The 21,687-nt window shown below is 36.2% G+C and overlaps 1 protein-coding gene across 3 annotated transcripts in view; it reads left to right on the top strand.

Moving 5' to 3' along the window:
• ppip5k1b (diphosphoinositol pentakisphosphate kinase 1b) overlaps positions 1 to 21,687 on the top strand; it is a 47,443-nt gene that overhangs the window by 11,451 nt on the left and 14,305 nt on the right. The window contains exons 10-27 of one of the 3 annotated variants that reach the window (XM_067435941.1): positions 395 to 496; positions 638 to 724; positions 1,079 to 1,154; positions 1,654 to 1,763; positions 3,679 to 3,702; positions 5,453 to 5,538; positions 5,617 to 5,742; positions 10,234 to 10,355; positions 10,557 to 10,739; positions 10,827 to 10,968; positions 11,549 to 11,772; positions 11,868 to 11,995; positions 13,738 to 13,852; positions 13,926 to 14,033; positions 14,110 to 14,226; positions 14,370 to 14,507; positions 16,862 to 16,955; positions 18,684 to 18,791. In XM_067435941.1, the coding sequence (XP_067292042.1) occupies positions 395 to 496; positions 638 to 724; positions 1,079 to 1,154; positions 1,654 to 1,763; positions 3,679 to 3,702; positions 5,453 to 5,538; positions 5,617 to 5,742; positions 10,234 to 10,355; positions 10,557 to 10,739; positions 10,827 to 10,968; positions 11,549 to 11,772; positions 11,868 to 11,995; positions 13,738 to 13,852; positions 13,926 to 14,033; positions 14,110 to 14,226; positions 14,370 to 14,507; positions 16,862 to 16,955; positions 18,684 to 18,791 (2,090 nt within the window). The remainder of the gene's footprint in view (positions 1 to 394; positions 497 to 637; positions 725 to 1,078; positions 1,155 to 1,653; positions 1,764 to 3,678; positions 3,703 to 5,452; positions 5,539 to 5,616; positions 5,743 to 10,233; positions 10,356 to 10,556; positions 10,740 to 10,826; positions 10,969 to 11,548; positions 11,773 to 11,867; positions 11,996 to 13,737; positions 13,853 to 13,925; positions 14,034 to 14,109; positions 14,227 to 14,369; positions 14,508 to 16,861; positions 16,956 to 18,683; positions 18,792 to 21,687) is intronic. The other 2 variants (XM_067435942.1, XM_067435943.1) reach the window with 2 other exon arrangements.

Raw genomic sequence — 21,687 nt, 5'->3', positions numbered from 1 at the left:
GAAAATAACATTATTAATGTTGCAAAGTTCTTGAGTTATGGAATGAACAAGTTTCAGCTGTTAAGCAGCTCTAAGAAAGACAATAGTGTCTTTTTTTAGCTCACTTTAGTTCAATGTTGATTCATTTTACTTCAGTAACAGTGTGAATGTTGCAAAATGCAATATTTATGTAGAAAACTACATAAAATTATAAACCAGCTCTAAAGAAGATAATAGTGTCATTATTCAGCTCAAATCAGTCTAGTTCAATAATAGTGAAATTATGAAAGGAGCCTAATTTAGCTATAAGCAGCTGAAAATTAGGGAATAGTGTGGTTGTGCTGAGATGTAATCATTCCTATCTTATAAGATAATTTCTGGTTATTTTGGCTCATATTTGATGCATTTCCCTCAGGAACATGGTGATGCGAGAGCTGGCTCCTCAGTTCCACATTCCTTGGTCTATCCCCATGGAAGCGGAGGACATCCCTATTGTCCCGACTACCTCAGGAACCATGTGAGTTACCATTCATGTCCTAAGGATATATTTCTTCCTCTAGTCTAGTAGCTTTTTATTGTGGAGTTTGGATTATTAAAACCAATTAGGTAAAATTATACGCTTACTATAAGTATATGTTTTTGAATCTCTTGTCTGAAGGATGGAGCTTCGTTGTGTTATTGCTGTAATTCGTCATGGTGACCGTACGCCCAAACAGAAGATGAAGATGGAGGTCAGAAACGCCCTGTAAGTGACAGATTCTAATAGGCTGCTTTCACACTACAACTAAACAGTTGTCACTCTTGTTCTGAGTGCTTAAAGGCCTGTTCCCTCCAAGAACTATAATTATAACAATAACTATATTAGCATCCACCCCCAATAACATTCTGTTTGTTATAATATTTTTTAAATTCTCTTTTGTGGTCGGCAACTTTAAATACGCAAGCTTTTTAAATGATTCTGATTGGCTGTCGATGTTTTAATCATACAAATCTTTAGTGTTATAATTATAGTTATCGTCCTTTGTTGTGAATGGGCCAAATATATATCAATGATTGAAGTATTTTATTTTCTGGTTATGACCGATTCAATTTCTCTTAGGTTTTTTGAATTGTTTGAGAAATACGGTGGCTATAAGACCGGAAAACTCAAGCTGAAGAAACCAAAACAGCTCCAGGTGGGTGTGTTTTGAAGCAAGTAATCTAATAATAATAATAATAATATATTTTATTTGTAAAGCCCTTTTCATAGTTAAAAACAATCCCAAAGTGCTAGACTAATCTACACGTTTAATTAATTTTTATGACAAATGCTACTTGTTCTATAGTTGCAAAAAATTACCCAGTGTTTGTGCCTGCAGCACAAACATCAGCTGCACATGGGCATCAGCTGTTGGGTTTTGTGTGAACGTTTACCATGCGGTTAGTTATTTAGGTTTTAGCCTATATGATTTTATCATAACACTTATACAACTATTTACCTAAATATTTCCCCTGTACTTATCAATTACGCTGACTTCCCATACAGGCACATACCAAATTCACATTAGTGTATAGTAGGGTTGGGCTGATAGACAATGTTTTTATTATTATCTTTGACAATTTTTAGCTGTGAGACTTCATTATGAAAACATTATGACACATCATTATGAAAACACTTTATTTGTTGTTTTACAGGAAGTGCTGGATATTGCTCGTCAGCTGTTGGCAGAACTGGTCCTACATAATGACTGTGAAATCGAGGAGAAGAAATCCAAACTAGAACAGTTGAAGACGGTTCTGGAGATGTGAGTAAACTGTTCAAAAGTATGATCCTGTTATACCCAACCCTCCGTTTCCAACTTTGTGAGTTTCTCGAAAGCTACTGTACACACACTATCATCTCATCTCAATCCATTTCTAAAACATGTTGGATTCCTTCTGTCTTCCATTTACTCCTCTGAAGATTCACACTTCTCTTGCACAAGGTCTGGCCAAAAATGTAATCACTTCCAAATATATACTGTAGTCTTGATTAGCTTAACTATAGAAATTATTCATAAATAGGCCCACACAGAATCTGCACAAATGTTTGCATATTTTGTACGGATGGCTTTATCAGTTTAGCTAAAATAGAAAATAATGAAAGGAAAAATTGTTTACTTTTGAATTTATTATGTAAAAAAATTAAGAAGTGTAATAAATAGCAGGGACTGGTAATGAGTGTCTCATGCATTTAGTATACTTTTTATATTAATAGTTGCTAACCTCAATGCATTCAATATTAATTAGGGATGCACTGATATTTCAAATTTGCTTGATACAGAGATGCAGATAAATTTTACATATTTTCATGCTACGACCAATAAACGATGAGTGACAAATATTAAAAATCTGTATTGTTTTGCCTAAATATGTTAAAAATAAAAGTTTATAACCACATTAAAGAGTTAGTTCACCCAAAAATGACATTTCTTTCATTAATGACTCACCCCAATGTCGTTCCACACCCGTAAGACCTCCGTTCATCCTCAGAACACAGTTTAAGATATTTTAGATTTAGTCAGAGGCCTTCCTGTCCTTTGAATGTAAGTGTATGCCCACTTGCTGTCCACGTCCAGAAGGGAATAAAAACATCATCAAAGTATTCCATATGTGACATCAGTTGGATAGGTAGACTCTTTTGAAGCAACAACAAAACATTTTGGTCCAAAAATAACAAAAGATACGACTTTATTCAGCATTGTCTTCTCTTCCGTGTTTCTCAAATAAAGAAACAAACGGTCATGAATCATGATTCGTATCGCGTGTCAAACTGGCAAAATCACATGACATTGGTGATATGAATCACGAATCAATCTGCTGATTCGCGACCGTTTGATTCTTTAATTGAGGTTTGAAAACAAACGCGGAAGAGAAGACAATGCTGAATAAAGTCGTAGTTTTTGTTATTTTTGTACCAAAATGTATTTTCGATGCTTCAAAAGAGTCTAACTAACCAACTGATGTCACATATGGACTACTTTGATGATGTTTTCATTACCTTCTGGACGTGGACAGCAAAGTGTGCATACACTTACATTCAAAGGACAGGAAGGCCTCAGACTAAATATAAAATATCTTAAACTGTGTTCTGAGGATGAACGGAGGTCTTACGGGTGTGGAACGACATTGGGGTGAGTCATTAATGAAAGAAATTTCCTTTTTGGGTGAACTAATCCTTTAAATTGTACAATGTGAATTGATATTTGGTTTGAGGTTTATTCAAATATTTGTGTTTTTAAAGATGAACTTTCCAAAGGTCTAAATCCAATATCAACCACTACTGATAAAAAAAAAAAAAATCTCTAATATTGGCTGCTAAATGATACTGTACGGCTATGCTGTGCATCCCTAGTTGTAACATTTAGATTTAGGTAAAAGATTTGCTTTGCAGAGATTGTTTGAATAGAATATGATTACATGCAAACCTAGTCAGACTTGATTTCCTCGTTAAACTTACATTGCTAATCTGTCTTCTAGTCTTGAGCGTCATGGATGCCTATGTCAGGAGAATTACATTTGATATGTCATGAACAGCTGACTGTAGTGTGACCTTGACTTATGTGCTTCCTTAGTTGTCCTCATATGATGAGTATGATGAATGAGTTTCTTAACCTCATTCCTTTTCTCTCTTCTCCTCTCTCTGTGTCCCTCTTTGTGTCCTGGCCGGTCTCTCCAAAGGGAATCCAGTCTGAATGATAATCAGTGCGCACCCTCATATCCCCTGTCTCTTTAGAAAGCAGGCAAAGTGGATCCTAACCCTCATTAACCTGAGATTTTGTCCAAATTACTGACACTTTAATGAGGGCTCCAAAAATTGACCGTACCTTGGAGATGAATCTCTTTTGCAATTCTGTGTGGCATCTGCATGTCATTTTGAAAGTGTTTCTAATCCCTCATGATCCATCACTTCCTCCTTACTCCTCTCACTGAACTCAAATGAGGCACCTAATCAACACATTATCGGTTGTTCAGGGTCATAGATTAACTAGGAAACAGGTGCTTTGCTTTGGGATGATTAAATGCAATGCAGCAGAGCAAATGGTGGCAAATTCACTCCAGAGTTGGTTTCTGGCCATTGAGATAAAAAAGAAAGAAAGAAAGGTTTAAACCAAGTTGTATCATATCCAATATTGTTTTTGTTGAAGTTTTAATTGTTAAATGGCTGGATTTTTTGGCCTATTTTTTATTATTATTTACGGTTTTAAACAATAATAATAAAAATATAAAATAAAAAATAATGCGCAAAAATGGCAATTGGCTGACAACTGGTACGGTACAGAGGTATTGTGCATCCCTTGTCTGAACCTGTAAAATTCTGTTCTTTTGCCTTCTTTTCTGAATATTTGTTGTTGCTTAAATGTTTATCACTACTGTTTAAAAGTTTAGAGTCGGTAAGATTTTTTTTTGCTTTTGAAAAAGTCTCTTCTGTGTCAACTCAACCAGAGTTCCCCAGCTCAAATTTGAGATTTTCTTAATATTTTTTCTGTAGAAAGACAAACATAAATAGTGATAAAAGGCAAAATATTAAACGACACAGATGTATACTGTGTAATCCACTATTTTGTAGACGGGTTTAAATGACCATTTTCACCTGAGATTTGTAGCCCATTTACAGGGGTGTAAAAATTACTTTAAAGGAACATGGCACTATTTTTGAGAATAGGCTCATTTTCCAATTCCCCTAGAATTAAACAGTTTAGTTTTACCTGTTTCGAATCCACTCAGCCGATCTCCGGGTATGGCGGTAGCACTTTTAGCATAGCTTAGCATAGATCATAGAATCTGATTTAAAACTTGACTTTCTGTAATTACATCGTGTACTAAGACTGACGGAATATGACCAATATGGCTAGGAACTATACTCATTCCTGCGTAATAATCAAGGAACTGCTGTCATACCATGGGTGCAGCGGCGCAATGATTTACGTGAAATAGAAGTCTTTTCTAACATTATATGTACGGTCACCTTTGATCATTTCAATGATTAAGTGCACTATAAACTAATATAACTAATATAAAAATATTTCTTTCTTACACACCCCAAACTTTTGAACAATAGTATATATTTATCTTGATGCATAGTAGTGCTTTATATAAAAGCAGTTCTTTCAAGCAGTCATTAAATTGTAGAGACCAACCATCCAGAATTCTCCACTCTCTGCTGTATTGTGTGATTTTAAAAACGTGGCACTGTTGCAGAAGCCACATTTTATTCCTCCCAAATCCTGTCATTCCTGTAGAGACAGCCCTGGTATGGCACAGATTAACCCCTGCCAGCTTGGGAAGGTCACTCAGATACATGTTTCCAGAAACATGGAGGCCACAGAGCACCTGCTAGTGGTTTGAGCCCAGTGCTATGTCTGATGTGTGCTGTCTGTGTTGTTCAGTGAGAGAATGCTTATCAAGAGGGGCTGGTATGTTTATGTCCCCTGCCCCATGTATTGTCTTTCAGGTATGGCCATTTCTCTGGGATCAACAGGAAGGTACAGCTGACATACCTGCCAAATGGGCAGCCCAAAGCCTCCAGTGAGGAGGAAGGTATGTGTGTTTAATACATGCATATAAATATATGTTACATTGCTGTTGTATAACTTTTGATCTCTGTATCTATGGCAGACTATCAGAAGGAGGGGCCATCCCTTCTGCTGGTGCTGAAGTGGGGTGGAGAGCTGACCCCAGCAGGTAGAGTTCAGGCCGAGGAGCTGGGACGAGCCTTCCGCTGCATGTACCCTGGAGGACAAGGTATAACGCTATGTCTGCATGAGCCAGAAAGCTTTACTAATGAACAGGATACAAATACAATAGACCCAAATACTATTTTGAAAATGAGGTCATCATATAGTCATCAGTATATCGAATACAATGATATATTTCAGACATATTTTAGTTTGACTTATAGTGTCTATATAATATTCTGTCAGAACCACTACAGTTAAATATGATTAACAATTAGCATACAGTTTGAATTGGTGTATGGTTCTGTTCTGGACAAGAACTCACTGAACCCTGAGAACTCCCTGAACCCTGAGAACTCCCTGAAGAAGTCAGCTAATGGGAGCTTTATTGAAGTGACCGGCCAAAACTAATGTGACACTTGGTTGATATTGAAATATAAGATGTTGCTAATACCACCCATTAGTCACTTGGGCCCCACTTTATATTAGGTGGCCTTAACAACTATGTACTAACATCAAAAGTAAGTACAATGTACTTATAGTGTTCATATTATATTGCAAAGCACTTTTGCTGATATTGAGGTGGGATATGGGTAGAGTTAGGGACAGGTGTGGTGGTATGGGTCAGTTTAAGGGTAGGGTTAGGTGGAAGGGAAGTGCCAACTGTGTAATTACAAATGTAACTACAGAAATGTATTACAGATGTAATTACATGCAGGTAATTTTGAAAATGTAAGTACAATGTAAAAACATGTATGTACACAATAAATGCATTGTATCAAATGATTAATTACAATGTTAGTACATAGTAGTTAAGGCCACCTAATATAAAGTGGGTCCGTAACTTGTGTGTGTGTGTGTATATATATATATATATATATATATATATATATATATATATATATATATATATATATATATATATATATATATAAATATAATAAAATATGCGCTAAGAGATGATTTGTGTGGGTGTGTTTGTACCTGTGTGTATTTGTGTGTGTGTGTGTGCGCACTCATCTGAAGCACGCAGATGGCACGCCGATATTACATTTTCTTTTAAGTTTTGCGCTTGAACGGACAAATTCACACATACAAAAATGTTAACATGCCCATCTTGGCGAGTATCCTAGCAAACACAGAAGGTTATGTCTTAAAGGTATGGTTCACTTTAAAATTAAAATTCTGTCATCCTTTACTCACCCTCAAGTTGTTTCTAACCTGTATGAATTTCTTTCTTCAGCTAAACAAAAGGGAAGATATTTTAAAGAATGTCAGTTACCAAACAGCTAACTGGAATCATTGACTTCCATAGTATTTTTTTTTTCCTACTATGGAAGTTAATTGTTCCAGTTAGCTGTTTGGTAACTGACATTCTTTAAAATATCTTCCCTTGTGTAAACAAAAAAACGTAACAGACGAGAAAACGTGTTCATGTGTTACGGATCTGTGCTTTATGTCTTAAAGGGAAAGAAGCCCTTTAAGACACAACCTTCTGTCTGTGTTTTTAACGTTAATCAAACAACAAATGACAAAGAAATTACTTATTTAATATATTCAGTTAAGGTTATAATATGCAATATTATTTAATATTTGATTTATTTTTATTCAGTTTCTGTACCTGAAAAGCACTGTTTATTGTACATGCATCTTTGCTGTATTGTATGTATTTTTGCTGTTGCTTGTAGTTTGATTATTTGTTCTTATTTTGTTTATTTTTATTTGACAAATTACCTAATTTCTCTGAACATTTACTGTACATATACAAATACTGAACTGTACCGAAACCGTGACACTAAAACCATGATACAAACTGAACCGTGAATAATTTAAACCCTAGTATATATTTATATAATTTATAGTATATATAATATATTTAGTATTAGTAGTATTAATTATTGCTATTGTAACATTTAAATAATGCAGATATATTCAAATATGAATATTATAATATAATTATTATTATAGGATATTATAAAATGGCAACAAAGCATACTCTTTCTTTCTTTAATTTATGTTTTAAGATTTTCCTTAATCCAGCCCGAGTTGTTTGCTGGAGCAATTGTTTTGGAAGCTCTGTGCCCCTTTTGCATGAGATCTTGATAAATTGGATAGCACGATAAGGTATTGTGTCAGACTTTGTGCCTGTTTTTAGGTAGTGGGGCAATGATGCAGTTTTGCAAAGATTATTGCTTTGGGCAGGAAACCTGTTTCACCTGTTTGTTCATTGGGCTTGGCATACAAAAGCATGTAAGGGCAGGACTTGAGGAGAAATGAAATCTTTCTTTACCTCAAGTAACACCTTTAACTTTTAGTGCACCAACACAAAATACATCTTAGTCATGCTGTGGATTCTTTCCTGTGAAGTTCAGTTACTTCCCTTGGACCTCAAATTCTAGTCCATATTTGCACACTGCACTTAATTGGATGTAACTCATTGAATGTGAGAATTCACAGACTTACAAAGTCAAACCATTTTTTTCTAATTTCACTGAGGCTACTTTCAGACTGCAGGTAAATGTGCTCGTGTGAGACTCAGATCTGATTTTGGCATGACAGTGTGAACAGCAGCACAAACAACATGGAATCTGATCTTTTCAATTCCGATTCTGATGTAAACAGGTATACCACAAAATCAGATCTGACTAGTGAATTGAGCATTCAGACTCGCAGTGTGAACGTAGCTTGAGTGAGCAGTGTCTTGCACTACTGGTTAATGTGCCGTTCTTTACCTTCAATTGATAACTAGACAGCTGCAGGTCCCTTGGCTGTGAGTCCCCTATTGATTGTGGTAAGAAGAGCTTTTGGATTTGTGTGTGGTCTTGATTTTGCATTGGTCTTGCATTGTTTTTAATTAATTGACATCCATCTCATTAAACTAATCCATTCAGAAGGGCAGCACAGGAACATTTCATGCTTTGCTTGGCACTGATTGAGTGGACGATTCCATGATATGGACATTGGTTGTACTCAGACATACTCATATAAACAGTCTTTTTTTCCCCCTTAGAAGCAAGTCAATTTAGCCTGTTTGTTTTCAGCGTTTGTTTTTTCCATACTTCCAACTTTTGTTAGACTACTGTGATCTATGACTTAAGTCAAGTATTGTGGTAGCATCAATTTCAGATTTATATCCTAAATGTATGCAAAAATCAGTTGGTTGCTTTGTGTCAGAACGTGGGTAGTTTTTTCAGATAGTTTAAATTCTCTCATTTCTATGTAAACCTGTTTTTGCTACGTAAAATGATAAGATAAGGCATTGAGAACTTTGAAAGTGCAGTTGTCAAAATAGCTCAGTATTTTTTGTTAGTAATATGCAGTGACGTGCAGTAGCACACTGAAAAATAAAAGGATTACAATGTAAAAGATTATTATTGTGTACATAAGCATAAAAATGCCTACATGTTAGATGGATATTCATTGCAGGTATCAGAATTACCTATTTGCAGTAATGTTGAATGAAATTGGCTACTAATTTAACCAATCATGGCAATACATGCATAAATTTTAACTGACTTTCAACTTCAGGTTGAGGGTTTCTATATTCCGCCGTGTAAATTGCGAATCCGTCATTGTGCAAGTACAGCTTGCTTTTAAAGGGAATGGGAGATGAGGTTTATTGATTGGTTTATTGCACGTTACGCGCAAAACACACCCATGACTCTTTTTAGACCACGCGTCTGGCGAAATGACTAGCAAAAATCGTTAAAATAGCAAAAATGGATTTGGCCATGCCCCAAGAGCACTTGTGCCATGTGCTTCAGACAATGCACTTAGGTCATTAAAATTGGGCCCATAATTGTCAACATTCAAAATGATCAACAAGTCAAAAGTATGAGAATTCATAATAACAACGAAATTCGAAGTTGACAAAATCGACAGTGAAAAATTTAGAGTAAGTCATAATTATGACAAATAGTTGAAATTATGAGATATAGTCACAGTTTTGTCACAATTTCATTTTTTTTTTATCTCATTATGATTTAGCATCTAATTATGTAAGTATTTATAATAATTTAGTATCAAAAGCATGATTTTATCCTATGTGGCGGAAATGGGCTTCTTTTTATGGCTACATACACAAATGTCATGTTCTTGCTTTAAAAAACAGAGCACATCTCACAGTATATATCATGGACTGAAGGCAAGATTGCATGTGTGAAATGTGAATGGCCCCAAAATGAATCTAACTGTCAGGTAGTTTGCTTTAGGGGGCTCATCTGTTCTCACAGATGGACATTCTGGAATCTTAAATCAGAGTTCTGTTTGCAACTTGAGTGGGAAGCATCTAAACTCATATTGCTAGATGATTTGAATAGTGTGGATGCATTGAAATGCATGAAATGAGATTTTGAGTTTTGTGGAGAAATTCTTCAGCCAGTTGATTATACGGCACTTTATAAGTACTGTAGATTTTTAAGCTGGGGTTCTGTATTATGAATTTGTGTGTGTTTGTTTCTTCAGACCCTTTTCTTTTCTAGGATATGAACATACGCCTGTTTATTTTTCTTCTTGTGATCAATGTTACTTCAAGGATTGCTCCTATGTGCTTTTGTAGGCGATTATGCCGGCTTCCCTGGTTGTGGCCTTCTCCGTTTGCACAGCACTTACCGCCATGACCTCAAAATTTACGCCTCCGATGAAGGTCGTGTGCAGATGACTGCAGCAGCATTTGCAAAGGTTTGTTTGGGTTTTGTCTGCAGGGATATGTTGGTATTACATCATGTTTTTAGATGGGATTGATGTAAACTGCATTTTAGGTACCTGTTTGTGTTTTTATGTATTTATTTGTATGTTTTAGTTTTTTGTTTATTTTATTTTATCTTTTATTTCGTTAAAACATATTAAAACATAACATTAAAACAGAATTTCTGTGTTTAGGGTCTGTTAGCACTGGAAGGAGAGTTGACTCCAATCCTCGTTCAGATGGTGAAGAGTGCCAACATGAACGGACTGCTGGACAGTGACAGCGACTCTCTCACCGACTGTCAGCAGAGAGTCAAAGCTCGATTACATGAGATCATGCAGAAGAACAAAGACTTCAGTGAGGAGGACTACAACAAGGTGAAGAAAGTTGCAACTGCTTGTTTAAAAATGACTCATTATCTCAGTATAACTAAACTAGCCCTAAATGTGTCCTGTCTCTTTAAGTTGGCTCCAACAGGCAGCCCATCTTTGGTCAACTCCATGAGGGTAATTGCCAATCCAGTCAGGACTTGTGACCAAGTTCACACCCTCATTAAAAGCCTTACTTGCCAGATCTGTAGAAGGCTGGAAGACCCCAAATCCGCAGGTTGGAGCTCTTTGTTGTCTTTTATAAAAAAGTCTTGAATTTTAAAAATGCATCCTAAGTATTTATTGTTTTTGCTCACGTGTAAATATTCAGAATATAAAATAATCAAATGTTATACAATTAATGTTAATAATAATGCTAGACATACATGCATTTAAGTTTAATAATGCATTATATGTAAATGTAATGTTTAAGAATTGTTCACATATATATTTTTATAGTCCATCTAAAAATGAAAATTTTGTCATAATTTACATCACCCTGAAGTTGTTTCAAACCTGTATGAGTTTCTGTCTTCTGCTGAACACAAAAGAAGATATTTTGAAGAATACAGGTGACCAGACAGTTGATGACCCCATTGCCTTCCGTAGTGTTTTTTTTTTTCTCCTCTAAACTATGGAAGTCAATGGGGTCATCAACTGTTTGGTCACGGACATTCTTCAAAATATCAAAAACATTTTGTGTTTAGTAAAAGACATTCATAGGTTTGGAACGACTTGAGGGTGAGTAAATTAATGACAGAATTTTCATTTTCCCTTTAACATCTAACATAAACATCTTTAATATGTGATATTCACAGACCTGCAGCTATACCACAGCGAGACTCTGGAGCTCATGCTGCAGCGCTGGTCCAAACTGGAGCGTGATTTCCGCATGAAAAATGGCCGCTATGACATCAGTAAGATCCCGGACATTTATGACTGTGTGAAATATGACACCCAGCACAACAGTTCTCTGAGTCTGGAGGACACGCTGGAGCTTTTCCGTCTGTCCAGAGCACTTGCGGACATCATCATCCCCCAGGTAGAATCATCGATAAACATGGCTAACAGTGTTGGTTTATTCTCTTTCATCATGTTGTTATCTGCACACACACACACACACACACTGTATTTCAGGAGTATGGAATCACTAAAGCTGAGAAGCTAGACATTGCTAGTGCCTACTGTCTGCCTCTGGTCAAGAAGATTCAGCTGGATCTTCAGAGGACTCATGAGGACGAGGCCGTCAACAAGCTGCATCCACTGTGAGTCTCTGTACTGGGGCACAACGCCAAACTTTTTGACAGTGTGAAGGCTAAATCACATTTTGCACGTTATACATCCTGTGTGCCAAATTTAGTGCGCCAAATTGCTATTAGTACATTTCACTTTAGTGTATCATTTGCTGTCGATTTTGAAAATAAGCATCCATGCATGCTAATTTTATCTAATATTAACTCCTCATGCTATGTAAGAGGATGGGTTTGCGGCTGTCACATGATGCAAATAGAGTTCATTTGTACAGTTTTGTTTGTTTCAGTCATAGTTAATGTTTTAATATTCGTCACGTCATATTTATTAAATGTCCATTTTACTTTCACTGAAATGGTAAACGTTTTTTACAACAAAAATAATTTTTTTGTTTTTTGTTGACAATATTGTAACAAATTTTCATTTTGAAAAATATTATAATGTTGATATTGATATTTACAGTTATTTAAAGGTCCCGTTCTTCACGTGTTTTCGAAGCTTTGATTATGTTTACAGTGTGCAATATAACATGAGTTCATGTTTCGCCGGTAAAAAAACACAGTATTTTTCACACAATTTACTTATCTGTACAGGGCTGTTTTCTCTGTCCTAAAAACGGCCTGATGATTTCCTTGTTCTATGAAGTCCCTCCTTCAGAAATACGTAACGAGTTCTGATTGGGCCAGTGCTTCCCGTATTCCCGCTTACCATAACGGGGAGATGCAAGCGCTGAATGCGCGCTCTTCTCCACGTGGGAGAGCAACAAGACCACGCCCCCTATTTTGCGTGTTCTTTTGGGCGGAGGGTTAGTCAACAAACGGTTCTAGTGACGTCATTCCTGCAGGAAGTGCAGGGGTGTAGTCCAAACCGGCTGTTCGCTGTAGGCTTTGAAAGGGAACTTCTGTTAAATAAAATATCTCGCTTGGCATCGAACTTTGAGCTTTATAATTTTACAGGTATTATTTATGCTCTAACAGCAACATTTCACACTAACTAAAGTCTGAAAGATGGAATCGCAAAGAACGGGACCTTTAAAAAAAAAAAAAGATTTGTCATTTTATTTTGATTTGATTATATTTCAAACCAGAATTTCCAATTTATTTTATTGACGGTCAATATTGTTGATTAATATTAATGCAATTATATATAGTGGTAGGCAAGTTTTTCTTTTTTTATATAATTGTTGTTCGTAATGGCCGTGTCAAATTGCATACTCTCTTGAGTAGGTAGTTATTTTGAATAAGTAATAACTTCACGACCGCTGAAAAATATGTTCTATATAGAATGAATTTGTGTACAATGAATGTAATCCAGACATACTACATTTGCCATGTTGCCCTTATCAGGCACGTGACCTACCAGTGTGACCTACCTTCACAAATCCCCAATGGCCTCATGGGATAGTAAAGTGTCTATTGGATATATTTTACCTACTCTTACAGTGATTACTTATGAATATATGGTGACATACTTATTTTGTCACATACAGTTTTTCACCTACTCTATAGTAAGAAAGTATGCAATTTCACATGCAGCCTTTGACTTTTGACATTGCTGGTCCTATAATTGATGCAATGACTTAGTACATGTTTAAAAGTTCCTATTTACGATCACAAGTTTGGTATGTTCTTCTGATGTATTTAGTTGTTGTATATTGTATGACTTCACATTGTTGTAGGAGCTCTGAAGACTCAGCTGTGTCCTATAGAACCTGTGAGTGATCAGATTGTGTATTTCATCCCTCCTGGTGGTTCAGGTACTCGCGGGGAGTGATGTCTCCGGGTCGGCATGTTCGGACCCGGCTCTATTTCACCAGCGAGAGTCACGTACACTCCCTGCTTAGCATCTTCCGCTATGGAGGCCTATTAGATGTGAGTGAGCAACCATCAGACATGCACATTACACCAAACATCATGTTTAATGCACGTTACTACTGTTGTTTAGGAACAAAAAGATGAACAGTGGAAGCAGGCCATGGACTACCTCAGTGCTGTGACCGAACTGAACTATATGACACAGATTGTAATTATGCTGTATGAGGACAATAACAAGGTATGAGATGTACACACATCAGCCCTTTGTGCCCAGTTTCTATTCTTGCTTTATTTCCTGATATTTGTATCTTTAGGACCCTTCCTCAGAGGAACGTTTTCATGTGGAGTTGCACTTTAGCCCAGGGGTAAAGGGGTGCAAGGATGAGGATAATGCACCAATGGGTTTTGGCTTTCGTCCCGCCTCCTCAGAGGTCTGTGTGTTTTGCTTGGCTTAAGGATTATATATATTTATTTCGGACCACATTACTCTGCTAATCCTTGAATTTTATAAACAACTTTCTAAGAATTATTGCATGCTGGACCACTTCCAACACTCCTATTTCATTTGTAATAGAACCACGAGAAGCAGACAAACCCAGGCAGTCTTGAAGACCTTTCCCAAGATGAGCCAGACAGAGCCGTACTGACTGAGCCAATCAATATTCAGAGAAAGTCGCCACTTATACGCAACCGCAAGGCTGGATCTATGGAGGTACGGTACTGTATTATGAGCTCTGCTACTAAGCTTTAGTTTTCTTTATTTGTTGAATAACTGCTGACATGAAAAAAAAATACTTTTAATAAAATTTGGGTCCAGGGACCTCCGGGTGGCATTTTATGGGGTCTGTGAAATTGGTTAGGGCTTTAAAAGTTAACATGAGATATTGGTTAAATGTATTAGATAATATTTTTATAATTTGCCTTAGTACAATGACAATATAAAATGCACTAATTAATTTTTGGAAACAATGATTAAATTATTTTTAACTATAAAAAATATTAAAGAATATTTTACAATATTGTTCAGAAGTTTGAGGTCAGTAAGAGTTTTCTTTAAATATGTAAAAAAAAAAAAAAAATTGTACTTTTTACTTCTCAATGAAAAATGTGCTTACATAAAAATATTAGGCAGCACAATTGTATACAAAATTTATAATGACAATAAGACATTTTTCTTGAGCAGTAAATCAGCATATTCAAATGATTTCTAAAGGATCATGTGACTGAAGACTGGAGTAATGATGCTGAAAATTCAGCTTTGACATCATGGGAATAAATACAACTTTTAAAATGTATTAAATCAGAAAACATTATTTGAAATTGTAATAAAACTTCACAATATTACATGGACCGCAAATTACAGTTTTACTATATTTTTTTATTTTTTTACTGTATTTTTGATTAAATAAATGCATCTATATCTCAATGTTGTATATATTTAATATAGTTAATATTAATGGTTGGTCTGTGAGTGCAGTTCCATAAACCTGGATGACCTTCTGAAAGTAGATAAGCATTAGGCTTTTATAGAATGGAAAATTTAAAAGATTAAAAAGTAGTGGGGAAAATCAGTGAATTATAAATAATTTATTGCCACTGTGAGAATAATATGTAATACATAAAAAGCAGAGATGTATAGTAACGAAGTAGAACCACAAAGGCGGTATGTGTACTTTTCTAGAGTATTATTTTTTTCCTACTTCCACTTTTACTTCGTTACATATTTTTGATGAGTTTAATACTTTTTCTCTGATTTTTTTTTTAATGTGCTGCGTAGTTACTCGTTACAATTATAAAAATGCTACGAATCATTCCAGGACAAACCCACATTACCACTGCCAGAATGGTAGATGGGAAGTTTGATGAAGCTGGCACATCATTGAGCGAATCAAGCGTTTCAAGAAGACTGTGTGTGCTCCCGTTTTGCCTTTTTTTTTAGCCGCCAAAGATCTAAATTTGTTTGGTGAGTGATGTAGAATAGAATAAATGCTGCGCTTGTCAGGGCGCATATGAGAGAGAGCGCGTGTCCCGGCCGCGCGCACGCATTTACCGTTTAACAACACGAGCGCTGTCTTGCTCTCAAATTGCTCTCTATTTGTTTATATAGTTAACGTGCACTGTGAAGTAACATTACAAACAATGAACATCTGTATTATTATTAACAAAGATTAATGAATACAGTAACAAATGTATTGATCATGGTTAGTTCATGTTAGTTATTAGTCTAATACATGAACTAATGGAATGTTAACTAATCAAACCATATTGTAAAGTGTTACAAACAAACTCCGTAAGACGTCCGTTCATCTTCAGAACGCAGTTTAAGATATTTTATATTTAGTCCGAGAGTGTATCTAAGTGTAGACACAGCAGTCCATGTCCATAAATGGAATAAAAACATCATCAAAGTAGTCCATATGTGACATCAGTTAGTTCATTAGAATCTTTTGAAGCATTGAAAACACATTTTGGTCCAAAAATAACAAACATTCAAATAAAGATTTGAACGGTCATGAATCAGCGTATTGATTCATGAGTCGGATCGCCAATGTCACGTGATTTTAGCAGTTTGGCCGTTTGACATGCGATCCGAATCATGAATCGATACGCTGATTCAATATAAAACCCTGATAAATATAAAATATCTTAAACTGTGTTACGAAGATGAACGGAGGTCTTATGGGTGTGGAACAACATTAGGGTGGGTCATTAATGACATGCATTTCATTTTTGGGTGAACTAACCCTTTAAGTACAAAAAATATTGAATACTTTTGTACTTCTACTTAAGTGTGGTGCATAAAGAGCACTTCAACTTCTACTCAAGTCACTTTTTTGATATAGCACTTGTACTTTTACTCAAGTCTGGGTCTCTAGTACTTTATACATCTCTGATAAAAAGTAACTGTAATCTGATTATATGAAGGTTCTTTCTTGGCATTAAAAAAATGTAACCCCCCATGTCTAATTGAAACATTTAAACTGTGTAACATCTATATTTACATAGGCAAAATATATGTTTTTTTTTTATGTTTGTCCATATGCAATTGTTTTCCTTTCTTTGCAGGCTCTTTCTGAGAGCAATTCTTCTCGTGGACTGGCATATCGTATCTTCCCGTCATCTTCTCGTCAGTCACCTGAGGTCAAACCCAGCGGGCTAGGTGGGAATTACATTTCATTTGTGTTGTTTTCATGTAGCAGATGTCTCCTGTCATCAGTTTAATTGGAGAAACCTCTCATAAGTGACATTGTGTGGGTGACCGGTAAACACGCTTGTTTCTGTTTATCACCAATGACACCGTTCAAGGACCCTGCCATTCCCACAGCGTTTAAAATGTGCCCAAGCTGCCAGTAGTGGTTTAAATATGGCTGCTGGCAAGACTCTTCTGCTATTCTTGTCTGAACTATTTCTATCTCCAAATAACTTTTGCACAGCAACAATGCACACTGTTTCCCAGGTTTGGTTGCACCTTACTAAGGACTTATAGCATGATTTGCTGGTCACTATTTTATAACTAAGTGCATGTTGCATCTGGCATGTCTTCCATGTAAGCTTTTAAACAGATTCTGTTTTATTAGTACTGCCCTCTAGTGGCTGTAGGTAGAGATGTATCATAAAGGATGGTTCAACCAAAAATGAACATTTTGAGTCAATAACAAATAAGTGTCTCTTCCCCATATACAATTATTTAAGTGATTTATAGTAGTAATTATATTTAAAATCTATTTTTGTGTTGCTAAACTACATTTTTTTGGGCAATAATTTCATCCTTTTAACGTTTTGTTAAAATACAGAAGTACTATAACTATAGAAAAGGGTCCGTATTCACAAAACATTTTTTTCTTACTAAGAGTTCTCCTAAGTAGCAGTAAAAGTTCTTAGTTAAGAGTTTTTTCTTGAAATCCTATTCACAAAGCAGCTGAGAGTTTTTCTAAGGAATAGAGAGAAGTTTTAAGCTAAGAGTAAGGGCGGGGTTGACCGCGTTGCTTTGGATGATGTCATCACGCTTACTAACTATGACCACAGTGATTGGCTGATGGGGGCGGGGTCTCAGTCAGTTAATCATAGAAATGTTGTAGAACAAGGTATCATGTTGCCATATTCAAATAAAGGTTGTAAAATAAAAAACTGTATGTTCAGCTAATTGTCAACCTGCATCTGATTGCAGAATTTAAGCTTCTAATGATGTTTCATAAACAAAGTTCGGGAGGAGCTCTTTCAAATGGTCTGCATATAATTATTAGCTCAAGAGAAAGCTCGAGAAAGGTCCACGAGTTGGAACTCAAATTCGGGTCACCCGACCCGCCAACAAGGCTATCAGCACTGGCGATAGGACATATTTTCAACTTGACCACAATGTTTTATTCTCCATCATTCAATGCATATTTCCTGTAAATAACCTTATGTCACCACAGATTAAAATCTATAAATCAAAATATTTATTGCATTTATGACGAAAAGTCACAGCACCCAAAGCTCTATTGCCTCATTGGTGTATAGTGTCTCTGGGCGGATCGCTAAGGCAGATTGCCAGCAACAGCCATTTTAGGATGCTTAGTGACTCAGGAGTCCTCTTGACTACTCCTCACTTTTTTAGGAGCTGGTTTTAGCATAAAATTATTTGTGAAATACTCTTAGAGTTCTAAAATTAAGACTGACACCAACATTTATTTTTAAGAGTTTCTCCTGAATCGGCAAGTTAAGAGCTACTTTTAGCCTTAAGATGTTTTGTGAATGTGGCTTCAGATCATTTCATTTTGGGTGAACTATCCCTTTAACTTCTTTTAAATGAGAAGCTGCATGTTCACTTGTGAAAACTAACCACTACTAACCACCTCCCCACCCCCTTCCCACCCACACCACCCCACGGTCTCCCTCCAACTCGCAGGCGCCCAGTGTGCGGGCCTCTTCAGTGCCTCCTTCCCCAACCTGCGAGACCTAACACGAGCTCCCCGCAAAAAGCCCTCCTCGCTGAAGAATCTGTCTTCTCAAGCCGGTATGTCCCAAACACACACACACATACAGGGTTATGATGCACCTCGTCCACCGTGACCAGAATACCTGAAGATTCTGATCGTCGTAAATGTCACAGCTAACAATTCTTCTGAATATCTTTCAGATAATTCCCATTCACTTAATAGACTCTCACTTAATACAAAAACCCCACTGTTAATGATCTTTCAACATTCCTTTAAGACTATTTCTTTTATGCTGTGTCTTTCCTAGTGACTTTTTTATAGCATACTTTATTCAAAAGATATTTGAAATTTTATTCTAGCCTTCAAAAACATCCCAAATCGAGTCATTACACAGCAGGAGCTGTCCCTAAACCAGGGGTTTTCAAACTTTATGATGCCAAGGACCCCCAAATATGATGAACCTTTATGAGGGACCCCCTTCTTTAAATCCATCTATTTTTATGTACCAAAAACATTTACATGGTTAGATAAATAGTACGTGTGACAATATAAATACAATATATTGTTTCCCATCTTAAATTAGCTATTAATGTTGGATGTATAAACCTGAAGAAGAACATTTTTAATTAAAATTATTTGTATACAACTTTCACAATAAGTGTATGCAGGCAACGTACATACTATGTTAAGAAAACTGCCTTACAATCCCAGTGAGAAAGATAAAGGGGACTATAGTGAGAAAAACCCACTAAAGACAGAAAGCAAACATACAATTCTAAAATGTATATATGGCAAGAAAGAAGAGAAACATTTAGAAATTAAACAATTAGAATATTCGGTAGACTTATGCACTTTTTTCATGTCTTTTTATTCTCTGAAATTTTCTGGGGACCCCTTAGAACCTTCTGGAGGACCCCTGGGGGTCCCCGGACCCCAGTTTGAAAACCCCTGCCCTAAACCATTTGCGTCTTGCTGTTTATCAAGGTCTCGCTTTGAGAAATTAGGTTTCCACAGGAACTGAGTAATTTTGTTACTAATAGTATGTCACCTTTGCTAACTCCAAACTGATTATTTGCATGATGCATGTGCACGTAAACAAACATTTGTTCAGTAATTTGCACAGATTTGCCATCTAGTTTATGCAAAAGAGAAAAATGTAGTATCTTCTGACACTTCTGGGATTGTGTTTTGATGGATTACGATGGATAATAACCATGATAACACAAATGTAAATATGCTTTTACCACAATCTTTAAAGATTAATTGAATAATTCTTGGTCTTATGAATATATTGTAAGCATTTATTGGAAATTGCACTCTAATGTCCTGCATACATCAGAAAGGAATGCATTTCACTATTTTCATCTGAATCAAATACATTATTTTAAAGGAATTATTTAATATGATTCTACTATTTATTTATTTATTGAAATTAATTATTTTAAATTCATTGAAAATTCATCCCTCAAAAAAATCGCATTCAGTATCTCAGAAAATTTGAATATTGTGAAAAGGTTTATAATTGAAGACCCCTAGTGCCACACTCGAATCAGCTAATTAACTCAACACATGCAAAGGCCTTTAAATGGTCTCTCAGTCTAGTTCTGTAGGCTACACAATCATGGGGAAGACTGCTGACTTGACAGTCAAAAAGATGACCAATGACACCTTGCACAAGGAGGGCAAGACACAAACGGTCATTGCAAAAGAGACTGGCTGTTCACAGAGCTCTGTGTCCAAGCACATTAATAGAGAGGCGAAGGGAAGGAAAAGATGTGGTAGAAAAAAAGTGTACAAACAATTGGGATAACCACACCCTGGAGAGGAGTGTTAAACAAAACCCGTTCAAAAATTGGGGGGAGGGGGATTCACAAAGAGTGGACTGCAGCTGGACTCAGTGCTTCAAAAACCACTACGCACCAACATATGCAAGACATGTTTCAGCTGTCGCATTCCTTGTGTCAAGCCACTCTGGAACAACAGACAGCGTCAGAAGCATGTCGCCTGGGCTAAAGACAAAAAGGACTGCTGCGTGGTCTTAAGTTATGTTCTCTGATGAAAGTAAATTTTGCATTTCCTTTGGAATCAGGGTGTCAGAGTCTGGAGGAAGAGAGGAGAGGCACACAATCCATGTTGCTTGAGGTCCACTGTAAATTTTCCACAGTCAGTGATGGTTTGGGGTGCCATGTCATCTGCTGATGTTTGGTCCACTTTGTTTTCTCTGAGGTCCAAGGTCAATGCAAACCTATACCAGGAAGTTTTAGAGCACTTCATGCTTTCTGCAACTTTATGAAGATGCAGATTTCATTTTCCAACAAGACACCTGCACACAGTGCCAAAGCAACCAGTACCTGGCTTAAGGACCATGATACCCCTGTTCTTAATTGGCCAGCAAATTCACCTGACCTTAACCCCATAGAAAATCTATGGATTGTGAAGAGGAAGATGCGATATGCCAGAACCAACAATGCAGAAGAGCTGAAGGCCACTATCAGAGCAAACTGAGCAGTGCCACAGACTGATCGACTCAATGCCACGCTGCATTGCTGCAGTAATTCAGGCAAAAGGAGCCCCAACTAAGTATTTAGTGCTCTGTGTTTTCATGTTCATACATTTCATTTGGCCAAGATTTCTAAAAATTCTTTCTTTGTATTGGTCTTAATTTTCTGAAATACTGAATTTAGGATTTTCCTTAGTTGTCAGTTATAATCATCAAAATTAAAAGAAATAAACATTTGAAATATATCAGTCTGTGTGTAAGGAATGAACATAATATACAAGTTTCAGTTTTTGAATGGAATTAATCAAAATAATTCACATTTTTGATGATATTCTAATTATATGACCAGCACCTGTACACACACACACACACTCACACACACACATATATACACATACATACATTTTGTTTATTTATTTTTAAATTCTATATTATTTTAAATAAAATTTCTCTCCTCACTCCCTGGTAGCAGC

The sequence above is a fragment of the Pseudorasbora parva genome, chromosome 25 (assembly GCF_024679245.1).
Source record: "Pseudorasbora parva isolate DD20220531a chromosome 25, ASM2467924v1, whole genome shotgun sequence".
Taxonomy (NCBI): Eukaryota; Metazoa; Chordata; class Actinopteri; order Cypriniformes; family Gobionidae; genus Pseudorasbora; species Pseudorasbora parva.
The sequence above is the reverse complement of the archived record's forward strand: the minus strand, read 5'-3'. Positions and strand labels throughout refer to the sequence as shown.